Genomic DNA, 14,144 nt, shown 5'->3' with positions numbered 1-14,144 from the left:
ATTTTAGTATATATTTATAAGGGTGTATTATCTAGTACAAAAAAAAAGCTAAGAATTAGATCTTCATGGACTGATATGGAATATCTTCAACGTTGCAGATAATTTCACTTACATGTAAAATCTAAAAATCAAATAAACAGAAACAGACTCAAATACACAGAAGAAAGTGATGATTACCAGCGGGGATGGGCGAAATAGGTAAAGGTGATTAAGAAGTACAAACTTCCACTTATAAAATATGTAAGTCAAAGGGTACAGTACAACATAGGAAATACAGTAAATACTGTTGTAAAACCTTTGTGTGGTGACAGATGGTAACTGTACTTATCATGGTGAGCTTTCTGTCATGCCTGTAACTGTCAGAGCACTACGTTGTACACATGAACCTAATAGAGTATGTCAACTATACTTCAATTAAATAAGAAAATAAAAACTATATAAAAACTATTGCAAAATGAAAATCTTATTTTTTAAAAATTGTGCATAGTAAAAGCAATCATTTACATATACAGAAAAAACATACATATGTGTATTTGCATTTGCACATGCATTTGTAAAGATTATTACTTGATTAATTTGAAGAAACTGATTAAGTGATGCCTCTAAGGGGGAGGACTAGAGACCGTGCTGAGAGATAAGTAGGAAATTTATCCTATTCTGTAAGGTTTTCATTTTTGCTATTATAACCTGTTACACTTCAACTTTTCTTATATAAGACAACTGAAATTTAATAAAGAAGACATCTTATACATCATTAAATATTTTAAATAGTATAACAAAAACAATTCTATGACAAGAATCTAATTAAAAATAATACTAAGTCTCAGAAAATATATAAAATATAAGTGCATAAATGATTAAAACTTAGTGTAATCATATAAAAATTTCCTCACAAATTCATTACCTCTTATGGATTCGTTGCTGGAAAGCCATTACTCATTCCTAAGTGAAGAGATCTACAATATGATATAGACCTTACATTCTAGCAGGGAGGGACACTTATTACAGCACAGTCATCTACTTCATTCGTTAATTATAATTTTCATAAATTCTTTGAAGAAAGGAAAGTCAGAATCAGATTTCAGAAGACTTCTGAATTCTAAAGAAATGAACCCTAATGTCAAGTAACTCTCTTCATGGTGGATGATGTGCTCATTTACTACAATATGTGAAATTTCTCCTCCAGAGTTTCTTCATAGCATTTGTCATCTCAGAATTTCTCAGAGTGTAGATCAGGGGGTTCAGCATGGGGGTTATGACTGTATAAAACACACTCAATGAGTTGTCAATAGGGAAGGTCTTAGCAGGTCTCACGTACATGAAAATACAGGGCACAAAGAAGAAGACCACCACAGTGATGTGGGAACCACAGGTCTGGAGGGCTTTCCGCCTCCCTTCCGGACTAAGGTTCTTTAGAGAGTGCAAGATGACACCATAAGAGATGAGCAAGAGCACAAACACAATTGTGCAGATCAGTCCTCCATTGGCCGCCACTAACAGGCCAATGACACGGGTGTCAGTACAGACCAGTTTCAGTAAGGGGTACATGTCACAGAAAAAATGATCAATGACATTGGGACCGCAGAATGGGAGCCCATAAATAGTGCTAAGTTGAATTACTGAATGCATAAAACCCCCAACCCAGGACCCTACCAGGAGCACAACACACACCCATTGCCTCATGACAATCAAATAATGCAAGGGCTTACAGATGGCCACATAGCGGTCATAGGCCATCACCAGCAGAAGAAAGACCTCTGATCCACCAAAAAAGTGCTCTGTAAATAGCTGGGTCATACAAGCATGGAAGGATATGGTATTTTCCCCAAAGAACAAATTTGAAATCAGTTCAGGAGAAATAGATGAGGAATAAATGACATCCATAAATGATAAGCTAGCAAGAAAAAAGTACATAGGTGAGTCCAGGGTCTTACTAAAAGAAACAGTCAAGACAATGAGCAGGTTGCCCACCATGGTCAAAATATAGAAGAGCAAGAACATAACAAAAAGTACTTTCTGTTCCTTTGGATTCTGTGTGAGGCCCAAGAGGACAAAGTCAGTCACATTGTTCTTTGGTTCCATTTACTTAGTTCTTCTATTCCTAATAGGTGCTGCCTTCAGTTATTAGAAACAGTTTTGCCTTTAAAACAAAGGGGAAAAGTTTTAAGTGCATTATAAGCTTAATCTTTTTTATTTATCCCATTCAAAATGCACATGGAAGGGCGCCTGTGTGGCTCAGTTGGTTGAGCGTCCGACTTCGGCTCAGGTCATGATCTCCCAGTTTGTGGGTTCAAGTCCCATGTCGGGCTCTGTGCTCACAGCTCACAGCCTGGAGCCTGCTTGGGATTCTGTGTCTCCTTCTATCTCTGCCCTTCCCGCACTTGTGCTCTGTCTGTGTCTCTCAAAAACAAATAAATGTAAAAAATGTTTTTAAATGCACATGGAAAACTATTGATGTCAAACCTGTCAAAGACATTGATATCACCCAGTTGAATAAGACATAGTTTGTTACTCTCAGTGATTTCATACATAGGTGGCCAGACCATTACAGATCAATTTAATAAGTGTCACTATAAGTATAGTCACATAGATTATGGGCGCCTTGGGCCAGAACACATTAATCAACATGGGATCTGGGAGGGCTTCCCAGAGAAAGCAGTACTTTAGCTGAGTTTTAAAGGACAAAGGAGAGAACAAGAGAGGAGGAAAGAGAATTCCATGAAAGACACACACATCTAAAGTCATGCATAAAGTATGCTTCCTAAGTGAATAATCACTTAAGGTAATTTACATATTCAAAGTGGAAGAAAAATTTATGAATGGTTCTCTGTATACAACTACCTAAATGACATTTCCAAATGGGTATCAATTAAGTATTAAGATAAATTTGGGGGCACCTGGGTGGCTCATTAGGTTAAGCATCTGACTTCAACTCAGGTCATGATCTCATGGTTTGTGAGTTCGAGCCCCACACTGGGTTCTGTGCTGACAGTGTGGAGCCTGCTTGGGATTCTCTTTCTCTCCCTCTCTCTCTGTCCCTCCCATGCTTGTGCTGTCTTTCACTCAAAAATAAATAAACATTAAAAAAATATAAATTTTTACTTTTCCACAATAAACCTATTCCTTCCTAGACGACCTCCATCTCATTACACGGCACAAAATATTTTGATGAGAGGAAATGTTAACACTGCAAGAAGAACATCTATTACTTGTTTTATCACTATATATCACATGCTATTTCCATATTTACATAGGCATTTTATATATATGTATATATACACATATATGTATATGTACATATACACACATACATATATATCTACATATGCACATATATATAGAATCACATTCAGTGTATAACATTTTATCTTTACAATTACAAGCACTGTTATCCCCACTTTATAGTTGAAAAAACAGGCTTGAATACCTAATTTTCTCAAAGTCATACACCCTTCAGTGACAGAAATGTAATTATAAACTTTGACTGACTTCAAATCTGTGATTCCAGAAGAAGTTTCCAACTTTTCAATTTTTTACAAACTCAAGTTTATAAGAATTTCCTGTATAATAAAGTAAGTCACACAATTGAAAAGCCTGGCTTCCTCCATTAACTCTTACAGACTTACCTTTTGAAGGCTTGTTCACAATCAGTGGGAGGACTTTTTAACTAACTCATAAAGTCCTGGAAATGCCTCTTCCATCCAGTGCGACCACTGAGGACAAAAAGCTGCATTAGTTCTTAAGAACTAATTTGACTTCACATGACTATGTCCATCCATTTTCTACACAGTCTTCTAATCACTTTAGAAAATTATTATTACTTGATTGTAGACCTGTTTAAAAGGAATTCCATGATGCAAACAGAAAAACAAAAATTTTCCACATTAGGGTAATTCATCATGGCAAACAAACCTATCTGACATAAGAAGTCAGCAACAAGTTTTTTTAAAAGGGAAGCTGTTCTCTAGAAACTAACTTCTTTTCTAGTGACTTCAAAAAAGAAAATCACTATTCCAATTTTCTGCCCATCTTATTCTGTTACTAGGGCAAAACTAATTGTACCAAGATCTTGAGAGGACATTCTTGAAATATTTATCAACCCTCCTAAAAGAGTTGTAAGAGTTCTGAAGAAAGTAGCATCTTCTCCCCAGTAGAGGCAAAATCATTGGCCACTTTTTGCCTTCTAACCAGATACATCATCGAGTCTTGCAACTGCATTGTGTCCAAGACTGATTCTTGCTGTTTTCAACCAAATTTTAAAATTTGAAAAGGACATCTCTATGTAAAGATACTTTTAGACCTATCACATTATGGGGAAGTTGGACAAGAAACCATGGTGAACTATACAGTCCCAGGGCACAGGCTCACCCAAAGACTGACACTCTGTGATACACCACAGAACACTTGCCCCGCTATGTCACTAAAGCCAAGAACAGGTGGATAACGTAAGAAGAGATATATTCTAAGGAAGGGTCGAAAAGGAATGCTAGAGATCAAAAAGGCTAACAGAAATCAAGTATGCCTTTGACAGGGCTCATTAATAGACTAGACATTGCCTCAGGACATGGCAATAGAAATTCCCCAAACTGAAAATCAAAGAGAAAACAGGCTGAAAAACAAAAAGCAGAAAACAAAGAAACCAGAACAGAATACGCAAGAACTGTGTGACAACTACCAAAGGGGTAACATCCTTGTAATGGGAATACCAGAATAAGAAGAAAAAGTGAAGGGAACAGAAGCAATATTTGAAGAAATAATAATGACTGAGAATTTCCCCCCCAAATTAATGTCAAACACCAAGCCTCCGGAAGCTCAGAGAATACCTCATAAGACAAATGCCAAACAAAAAAAAACCATATGGAGGTGTATCATATTCAAATTTCAGAAAACCAAAGATAAACTTATAAATCTTGACAGAGCCCAGAGGAAAAAACATCTTACCTACAGAGGAGTGAGTATCCCAGAGATTAAGCTCTTTGATTATAGTGTAAGTGCTTGACATTAAGTTTTTGATTGCCGAAGACATATTTCAAAAGGCATCCCTCGTGAGTAAACATATTGCCAGCTATATGACAAAGCTACCAGACAAGGAATTAAGTCACCCCCACTCATGAAGTTCCCTCTTTCAGGAAGCTCTGGGTAACTTCAATAACTGACCACTTGAGTAGCCCTGCTTCTCCCTTTCCATCCTCTAATTCCCACTCTCATGCTCTAAAGCAGTCAATAAATAGTGAACCCACGAAACCCTAGACACCCACCCCATTCCACCAGACCCTAATAAATGCAGAGCCCCAGGTCTGTGTTCTTTTGCCCTCTACCTACAACCTCCTCAGGTGTGGCCCTCGATATGCCCTGGAGGCTCCAGGACCAGTGCATAAAAAATCTTGTTCCTCAAAGTTCCCTGATCGTCTTTGCCACACTGAAGTGTGTCCTGAAATCATAATAAGAACCACAAGGGCCAATCAAGCCACAACTCTGGCCTCAGCGGGGGAAATGTCTGTGGGGACTTGCTATAAGCAATACAGGCCCAGATGTGTGCCACAGGCATTCCTAGGCAATAACATTTCTGTCAATAGGCTGGGACCACCACCCCAAGGAGAAGAGGAATGAACTACATCCAACTTCTTCTCCTCAGAGGCCACGCAAGAAAGAAGTGAATGGAGTCAACTATGTAAAGAGTTGAGACCGAGAAAAAAACAACACCAACTTAAAATTCTGTGCTCTGTGAAATTATCCTTCAAAAGGGAAGAAGGGAAGTTGAAATTCCAGACAAGGAATTAAATTAAAATTAAAATTCTGTGCTCTGTGAAATTATCCTTCAAAAGGGAAGAAGGGAAGTCGAACTCACAGAATCAGAGAGTAGAACAGTGGTTGGTGGGAGCTAGGGGTAGTGAAAGGGGGGAGTGTTGGTCAAAAAGCACAAACTTTCAGTTTAAGATGAATAAATTCTCAGTATCTAATAATCAGTTTGGCACCAGAGTTAACAATACCGTGTTATATACTTGAGAGTAGATCTTAAACGTTCTCACGAAAAAACAACAACAACAAAAGTAACTATGTGAGGTGGTGAATGTTTTCACTTACCTCATTGTGATAATAATTTCACAATATATACATGTACCAAATCATCACATTGTACATGTAAAGCTTATAAAATATTATATGTCAATTATATCTTAATAAAGCTGAAAAGAAACAAAACCTACACATGTTTCTAGCAACTTTATTCATAATTGCCAAAACATGAAAGCAACCAAGATACCCTCCGGTAGGTGAGTAGATAAATATGTCATTTCTATGCCTGAAACCAGTACTACACTATATGTGAACTAACTTGAATTTGAATACAATCTTGGAAGAAAAAAGTAAACTATGACACGACCAGATAATAAATATTATTCAGCACTAAAACGATGAGCTATCAAGTCAGGAAAAGACATGGAAGAAACTCAAATGTAGATTACTAAATGAAAGACTCTCGAAAGGCTGCATATTGTATGATTCCAACTAGGCAAAACTGTGGAAAAGGCAAACTATAAACTTAGTGAAAAGACCAATGGTGGCCAGAAGTTGGGGGAGAGGGTGGGGTGAATAGGCAGAGCACAAAGAATTTTTAGGACAGTGAAACTACTCTGTATGATACCGTAATGGTGGATACATGTCATTATACATTTGTTGAGACCCATGGAATGAATAGCACCAGGAGGGAACCCTAGCGTGAAGTATGGACTTTGTGTGATACTAATGTTTCAATAGAGGTTCATCAGTTGTAACACATGTACCGCTCTCAGGTGAGATGTCCATAGTGGGGGGAATTTGCATATGTGGGGACAAGGGTTATACGGGAATTCACCGTACTTTCTGCTCACATAGCTGTAAACTATAAACTGAAAACTTTTCTAAAAATAAAGTTTGTTTCAACGTGACCTTTGTCCAGGAAGAGGAAGCACGCAAATGCATGTGGATAAGCTGGATGACCTGGGGGCCTGCATTTGGAGCCAAGATCCAAACAGAGATATGAGGTACAATGGAATGAGCTCACCATTTTAAACCTGGCCAACTGTGCAATTTTCAACAGAATTCCCAAGATGTTGGACAGAGGTGACGAGGATTAGTCTTCTTACTTAACAGTAGCATAACTTTTGAGGGCATTAAACATCTCTAAGCTTTATTTTTTCCCTCTCACATAAAAAGAATAATATGAACTTCAAGGAATTATGATGATTGAATGATATAATGTATGCAAAGTGCTTCACATGGTGCCAGATACACGATAGTCCACAATACATTTTCAGGCGGGTTTTTAAAAGGATGAGAGTCACTAAAGCAAGACAAGCGTTTTTGTTTATTATTGAGGAGCGCTTCCTTCAAAATTAAGGTAGAAGAGGTATTTGAGAAGTGCTACTGAGCCACATGCTGTGCTATGCTAATGCCACAAGGTTAAGGACAATTCTACCCATTTGTGTTTCTACTTCAGCAGCAACCACAGTTATTAGCAGAGGAGGTGTTCAGTAAAAATAAGTCATATGAATAACTCTATGGTACCAACAATTTTCCTGCTCTCAACTTCCTTGCGGTCCTTTATCTCTGCTTCTCCTCTGTGTAGGACAGAGACTAGGACACCCTTTAATTTTGTGGACATTTAAAACTATCTATGGGAGGAATGAAACCCATTTTGTGATCTCCCAACCCCAACTGTGAACACCCAGAATGTGTGGCTGCCCAAAAATCTCTTAAAAGCATCCTGCACATGTTAGTTTCCAAAGTATGTATCCACGTTCCCAAGATAGAATCCAAAGAACTCCATTTCCCTGTCCTTCTGCACTTGGGTGTAGACATGTCATGGGTTCTGCCAACTGGGTGCATCTGTGCAAGTCTTTGAGTGGAAGTCAGTTATCTGGGGACAAGTGGTTCCAGGCATCAGAGTGGCTCTGAGGTCAGGAATGAAGTACCACACTGCAGTCTAGCCAGGGCAGGGCAACCTTGGTTACAGCACAAGCAGCAGCTCCCCTGGCATGCCAGTCCAGTCAGGTGTGCTTCCGGAAGCTATTCCTGATAACTCAACCTAGAATCTGTGATTCCCACTCCTCTGAATATCCTTAAGCTATTTAAGTACGTATCATAGATCCCTTCTACTTAAGCCAGCTACAGAGGTTCTGCATCATCAGCTAAGAACTCCCGGCTGATATACTAAACTGACCTAAAGTTCTCCATTTCAATTTATCACCAAGAATGAAAAGTCATCAATTCCAGGAGCTTCCAGTTGACAAGGGTTCCTTTTAAGAACGCACTTATTCTTAGAAGGGTTAAGTGGAGATGATGGCCTTTTATTCAGTAAGTATGTATGAAGCATTTACTGTGTGCCACTTCTATTCCAGGTGCTGGAAATACACGTCTACTTTCATTGAGTTTATGTTCTAATTGGAAAAGAGAATCAACAGGTGAATCGGATAATCAGATGGCGAAGATGCTGTAGAGAAATTGTGAGTGCCGTCATAGAACAACTCAGGGAGATGGTGTCTTTACGTGGTGGTTAAAGAAGACCTCTAAGGAGGTGGCAGTTGAGTTGCAGACTGAGTGGGGACAACAATCCAGGCAGAGGAAGGTCCAGAGAGAGAGCCCTTGGGGTATAAAGAACTAGTTTAAAGGCCCATAGGCAAAAACGAGGCCACTGCAGCTGAAGCTGGTGACAAGGGAAAGAACGATCGATACAGGATAGGGTCACAGAGAGGTGTTTGGGCTGGACGATTGTACAGAGCTGTACAACTTAAGCAAATGCTTTCACATGGGAAAAAAATTGTAGACGTTAAAGAAACAAGGAGGAGAAAAAGTGGAGATCCATGCTGTTGGCTATACCAAAGAGTCCACCAAAGTAGACACCTTCCAGGGAGCACATGCAAGTTCTGGGAAAAGATAGTTGCTCGAGCACCGATATTTTATTTCACTTCATCCTGATTTTAATTAGAGCTGAACTAATTGTAAGGTTAAGGTTGCTTGGTGATCTCTGAGTCAGAAGAGAGCTGTTAAGGACACTCATCCGTGTCAGATAAAAATCTCCTTCCCATGTACAGAAATTCCTCTCTGGTGGTTTTACTCATGATCTTCAGCTCACTGTCTCTCACTCTTGGACATAGATAAATGCTGTAAAGTCTTGCTTTTGGGTCTTCCTTGAATGCAAAACCTAGAGGTTCCTTGCCTTCTGAGGTACTATCACCTCACATCCTTTCATTTTTAAGCCCTTGTCTCCTTGAACGAAACTTTTTATATATACATCAACTTACTTATCGCCTATGTCCCTCCACTAGAAAGTGTTATGTGATCCGTGTCATTATTATGATGTATGCCACAGTGTTTAAGAGTGCAAGTTCTAAAGCCAAACTACACAGGCTCAAATCCCACCTCAGGCATTTTCTAGTTCTGCGACCTACAGTAAATTATTTCAGTTTTCCACACTTCAGTTCTTCTGGAAAGCAAGAATAACATTATCTATTTCATAGGGATCTTAGGGGAGTAAACAGTAACTTGCCTTTGTAGCACCAGCCATATCGTAATAAGTAGCAATCGCTTTTACTACAATTACTAATTATTGTCCTATAGATTTTTTTACTGGTCATAAAAAGTTTATTAAATTTTGGAGTCTTCCTTAACCTAACTGTGCCTTTGGAGACATTCACATTTTTAAGGTGAATTTTTTTTTAAAGAGTTAATCTCATCCATCTTGCATTAATTTTGAGGGCTTCATTCTTAGAATTTTCAAAGTGCCTCATGACCTAAATAGAAATACCTAGAGTTCAATAATATGTATAAATCAGAGGGCTTTTTTAAATCAGGCAGAAATAGGACCCAAACAAAGAAGTGAGGGAGCATCAAAGACAGCAACATTTATTAAGTACCCACTGAGTGACAAGTACCCACTAGATACTTGGCATACAGTATCTCAACTAATGATTAAAACTACCCTTTGAAAAATGTTACCATTTCACTGTACATGTGAACAAAGATTAAAATAAGATACTGAGAGCTGTGAAATTCACACGATGTTACATAAACTAACAAGATAGAATTCAATACTAATTCTGTCTACTCCATAACCCAAATCTTCCCACATCACCCAAAACTGCCACTAACATAGCGGCTGAATAATAACTTAAAAGCCAATAACACTCTTAGCTAAAGTTCAAGGGAAAAGTTATCTGACATAGTATTGATGATACAAGGAGATGTCTTTTTCATGAAGGAGACAGGAACCAAGGTAAGATCCATAGAGGTCCTGTCCCAGACATAACAAGGGCCTTGCTAGTTCAGGAAGAGAGAGAAGCAAAATTCTATCTGTATTAAAAATTGGGTCATCACCAGTCAATTTTTTTCTTTGCAGTATACTTTTATAATGTTTCCTATATGCCATGAACTTTCATAAGCACTTAACATATATAATCCCACTTAGAAGACCCCAAAACATTATGAAATGGGTGTTATTGTTTCCATTTTTTACAGAAAAAAAAAATACCGTTGAAAGGTAAAATACAAGGCCAGTGAGCTCAGAGTACTATACTTCACAGAAGGTACAAAGAAACAATGTATTATCCTTTCTGATGCTCAAAAAATAGATTAAGTGGTTCTGTACTGTTATAGAGACTCCAGTAATAAATTTCATGACTAACACCTATTGAGAAGTGATTGGTAATAAAAGATTTACAAGGATTCGTTATTAACCTTGATAATATCTCTATCATTCTCCTTTCACTCAAAGAATTGTAGTTTGCTGAAGTCCACATTGTATGTGGCAAAAGTAAGTTTTGATCTCAGAACTATCTTACTTAGAGACTATTTTCTTAATGACAATAACATACCTCCAAATATACATATAGAAATGATACATAAGATCTCCTTCATATAGAAAAATCATGAAAATAATGTTCTTGATGTAAATGACTAGTTAGTATTACAAGAACAATGAATTGTAATCCAAATAATTCAGTAAGAATAGATAGTAGGCCTTCCCTTTGGAAGCAAGAGAGGAAAAGAGAGAATCAGATCAGATGTAGCAAAAGATTTAAAAGTATTGAAAGTGAAGATAAAGAATATGGAGAGCTTTTCTATCTTCACAGATTATTACATTTTTGTTTTGCAGTTACAAAGGTAGTGAGCTTGTATTTCATGACTTACGAAGAACTGAGTTTCGTTACTTCCCAGGAATTGCTTTAACAAGATCATCCATTAATAGGCTGATGATACAAGCATAATCTATAGCATTGTTGCTCAAAGGGTATGTATAAATCACCTGCTTAGAAACATCCACATAATTTGTTTAAAATGCAATTCAAGAACATTCCCATTGAATTAGAATCACTACAGCTGTATCCTGGAAATGTGCATTTTAACAAGAATTCCAGCTGATTCTGAAGGTAAGTAAAGTTTGACAACCAAATGACCAATAAATAAATCTAAATGGGATATTTTTTGATGTTTATTTATTTTTGAGTGACAGAGAGACAGAGAACCAGCAAAGGAAGGACAGAAAGAGAGAGAGGGAAACACAGAATTCAAAGCAGTCTCCAGGCTCTGAGCTGTCAGAACAGAGCCCGTGAGATCATGACCTGAGCTTGAAGTCGGACGCTAAACTGACTGAGCCACCCAGGCGACCCTAAATGGGATATTTTTAAATGATAAATGATTTCCTGCCTGGGCCTTTCCTCTTAGGACTTATGTGCCAACATCAACATACTTTTATATATAATGTCCACTTGGCCCTGAACCATAGAAATTATATTATTTTCTTTTTGTCATTTAAAATATGAAGTGATTTTATGGGGCGCCTGGGTGGCTCAGTCGGTTAAGCGGCCAACTTCCGCTCAGGTCATGATTTCGCGGTCCGTGAGTTCCAGCCCTGCATCGGGCTCTGTGCTGACAGCTCAGAGCCTGGAGCCTGTTTCAGATTCTGTGTCTCCCTCTCTCTGCCCCTCCCCCGTTCATGCTCTGTCTCTCTCTGTCTCAAAAATAAACGTTTAAAAAAATAAATAAATAAAAAATAAAATAAAATAAAATAAAATAAAATAAAATAAAATAAAATATGAAGTGATTTTATGCTGTTGTGATTATTTTTCCATTGAAGTCACCTTTTGATCAGGAGCTTCTTTATGGCACTTTTCACTTCTGAATTTCTCAACGTATAGATTAAAGGGTTTAACATAGGAGTTATCATGGTATAAAACACAGCCACAGCTTTATCAATGGAAAAGGTGATCACTGGGCGCAGATATACAAATAAGCAGGGCACAAAGAAGAAAATGACCACGGTGATGTGAGAGACGCAGGTAGAGAGGGCTTTGCGTCTCCCCTCCAAGCTATAGGTCTTTAGGGAGAGCAAGATGACCACATAGGAAACCACCAAAAGAAGGAAGTTTAACAAACAGATGAACCCACTATTGGCAGCAACAAAGAGACCAAGGGTATGAGTGTCCATGCAGACAAGTTTCAATAAAGGGTACAAATCACACATGAAATGATCTATGACATTGGGGCCACAGAAAGGCAGCCAGACTGTGAAGAGGATCTGAATGGTTGCATGGACAAAGGCTCCAGCCCAGGCCACTCCTACAAGGAGGCCACACACCTGGTGACTCATGATGGTTGTGTAATGCAAGGGTTTGCAGATGGCCACGTAACGGTCATAGGCCATTACTGTGAGAAGGATAATCTCAGCAGCACCAAAAAAATGTTCAGCAAAGACTTGAGTCATACATCCTGTAAAAGAGATGATTTTTCTCACAGTAAGAGTGTCAGCAAGCATTTTAGGGGTCATGGAGGAAGAACAACAGCCATCTATAAGGGCCAAGTAAGACAGGAAGAAGTACATGGGGGTTTCGAGGGCACTACTGGTACTGATGGTGATCATGATGAGCAAGTTGCCCGCCAAGGTGACCAAGTAGACAATTAAAAACACAAAAAAGGAGAATTTCTGAAGTTCCACGTTTTGAGTCAAGCCCAGGAGGATGAATTCTGTCACATTATTCATCTTCTTCATCAGTTCAGTTTAGGTGACAAGTGACTTCCCTGAAAAGAAAGTCATACTCATACTCAAAGTCATCCTCAATAATGATGCCTTCTTCTAATGAATAAATATTCATGGAATGCCTTATTTTTTCTAGTTTTACAGAAGGCAAAAACAAGCACAAGACCATATCAATGATTTCATTTTATATATTCTTACAAGTGACAATATAGGTGGTATTTTTTGTTCTTTATAATTTCCTGATTTGTTTTAATTTTCTACAAGATTGTATAACCTTTAAACTCAGAAAAGAAAAAATACCATGCATTAATTTGGAAGACCCAATCCATGATGTAGCCATACATGAGGCACATTCAAAATACCCAAAGATATAGGTATTTTATCCCCAAAATGGCTGCACCCGTTTACCAGTGAAAATCCAATTTGTTCTAATTGAGTTTATAAAAAAAAGACTCAAAGACACGTAAAGATTCTTTCACAAGCCATACTTTATCCTACTTTACCTGTCTGGAAACTTTTCAGCTTCCTCAAGACTAAAAATGGCATTGCTACCTTCTCCCAATCTCAGAGAAGCTAGCAAATTGTCATTACGGCACTAGTCACATTGTCTCATACTCTTCTCTCATTCTTCAACAGGCAAATTGTCTTTGAAGGCAAAAATGTGCCTTCACAATTGTAATCTTATTCTCATTTTTGTATTCCCAATGCTGGCTAAAGAGTAAACACTCATAAAGCATTCACTGAGAGAGGCAGAAGGGAAAAAAAGAGAGGCAAAAGAAAGAGAGGGAGAAATAAAGGAGAAAGGACAAAGTAGAAATGCATTAAAGAGCAAAGAGAAATGGGTTTAAAATCCAGACACAGGGGTATCTGGGTGGCTCAGCTGGTTGAGCATCCAACTCTTGATTTCAGCTCAGGCTGCCATCTCAGGGCCATGGGATCGAGCCCCACATCAGGCTCTGCATAGAGCATGGAGCCTACTTAAGATCCTCTCTCTCTCTCTCTCTACATCCCTCCTTCCCTCCCTCCTTCTCCCTCTCCCTCCGCCCCTCTCCCCTACTCATGTTCTCTCTCTCTCAAATAAAAAAATAAATAAAATGAAATGAAATAAAACCCAAAGACTTAGATTGGAAAC

The 14,144-nt window shown here is 38.3% G+C and overlaps 2 protein-coding genes across 2 annotated transcripts; both read right to left on the bottom strand.

Moving 5' to 3' along the window:
* Nucleotides 1-832: 832 nt before the first annotated feature.
* On the bottom strand, nt 833-2,323 carry LOC123380284 (olfactory receptor 4A47). Its single transcript, XM_045038140.1, has one exon. It carries the CDS (start codon nt 2,080-2,082, stop codon nt 1,153-1,155), a length of 930 nt encoding a protein of 309 aa, XP_044894075.1. The 5' UTR covers nt 2,083-2,323; the 3' UTR covers nt 833-1,152.
* A 9,782-nt stretch (nt 2,324-12,105) lies between these two features.
* LOC123380604 (olfactory receptor 4C12-like) lies at nt 12,106-13,457 on the bottom strand. Its single transcript, XM_045039292.1, has one exon. The coding sequence runs from the start codon at nt 13,022-13,024 to the stop codon at nt 12,113-12,115; it is 912 nt and encodes a 303-aa protein (XP_044895227.1). The 5' UTR covers nt 13,025-13,457; the 3' UTR covers nt 12,106-12,112.
* Nucleotides 13,458-14,144: the final 687 nt, after the last annotated feature.

This window comes from Felis catus, chromosome D1 (genome assembly GCF_018350175.1).
Source record: "Felis catus isolate Fca126 chromosome D1, F.catus_Fca126_mat1.0, whole genome shotgun sequence".
NCBI lineage: Eukaryota > Metazoa > Chordata > Mammalia > Carnivora > Felidae > Felis > Felis catus.
This window is presented reverse-complemented; position numbering and strand designations above follow the sequence as displayed.

Excerpts from the sequence above, each read along its gene's own strand:
- LOC123380604 (XM_045039292.1), bottom strand. The coding sequence starts at position 13,024 with ATGAAGAAGATGAATAATGTGACAGAATTCATCCTCCTGGGCTTGACT.
- LOC123380284 (XM_045038140.1), bottom strand. The coding sequence starts at position 2,082 with ATGGAACCAAAGAACAATGTGACTGACTTTGTCCTCTTGGGCCTCACA.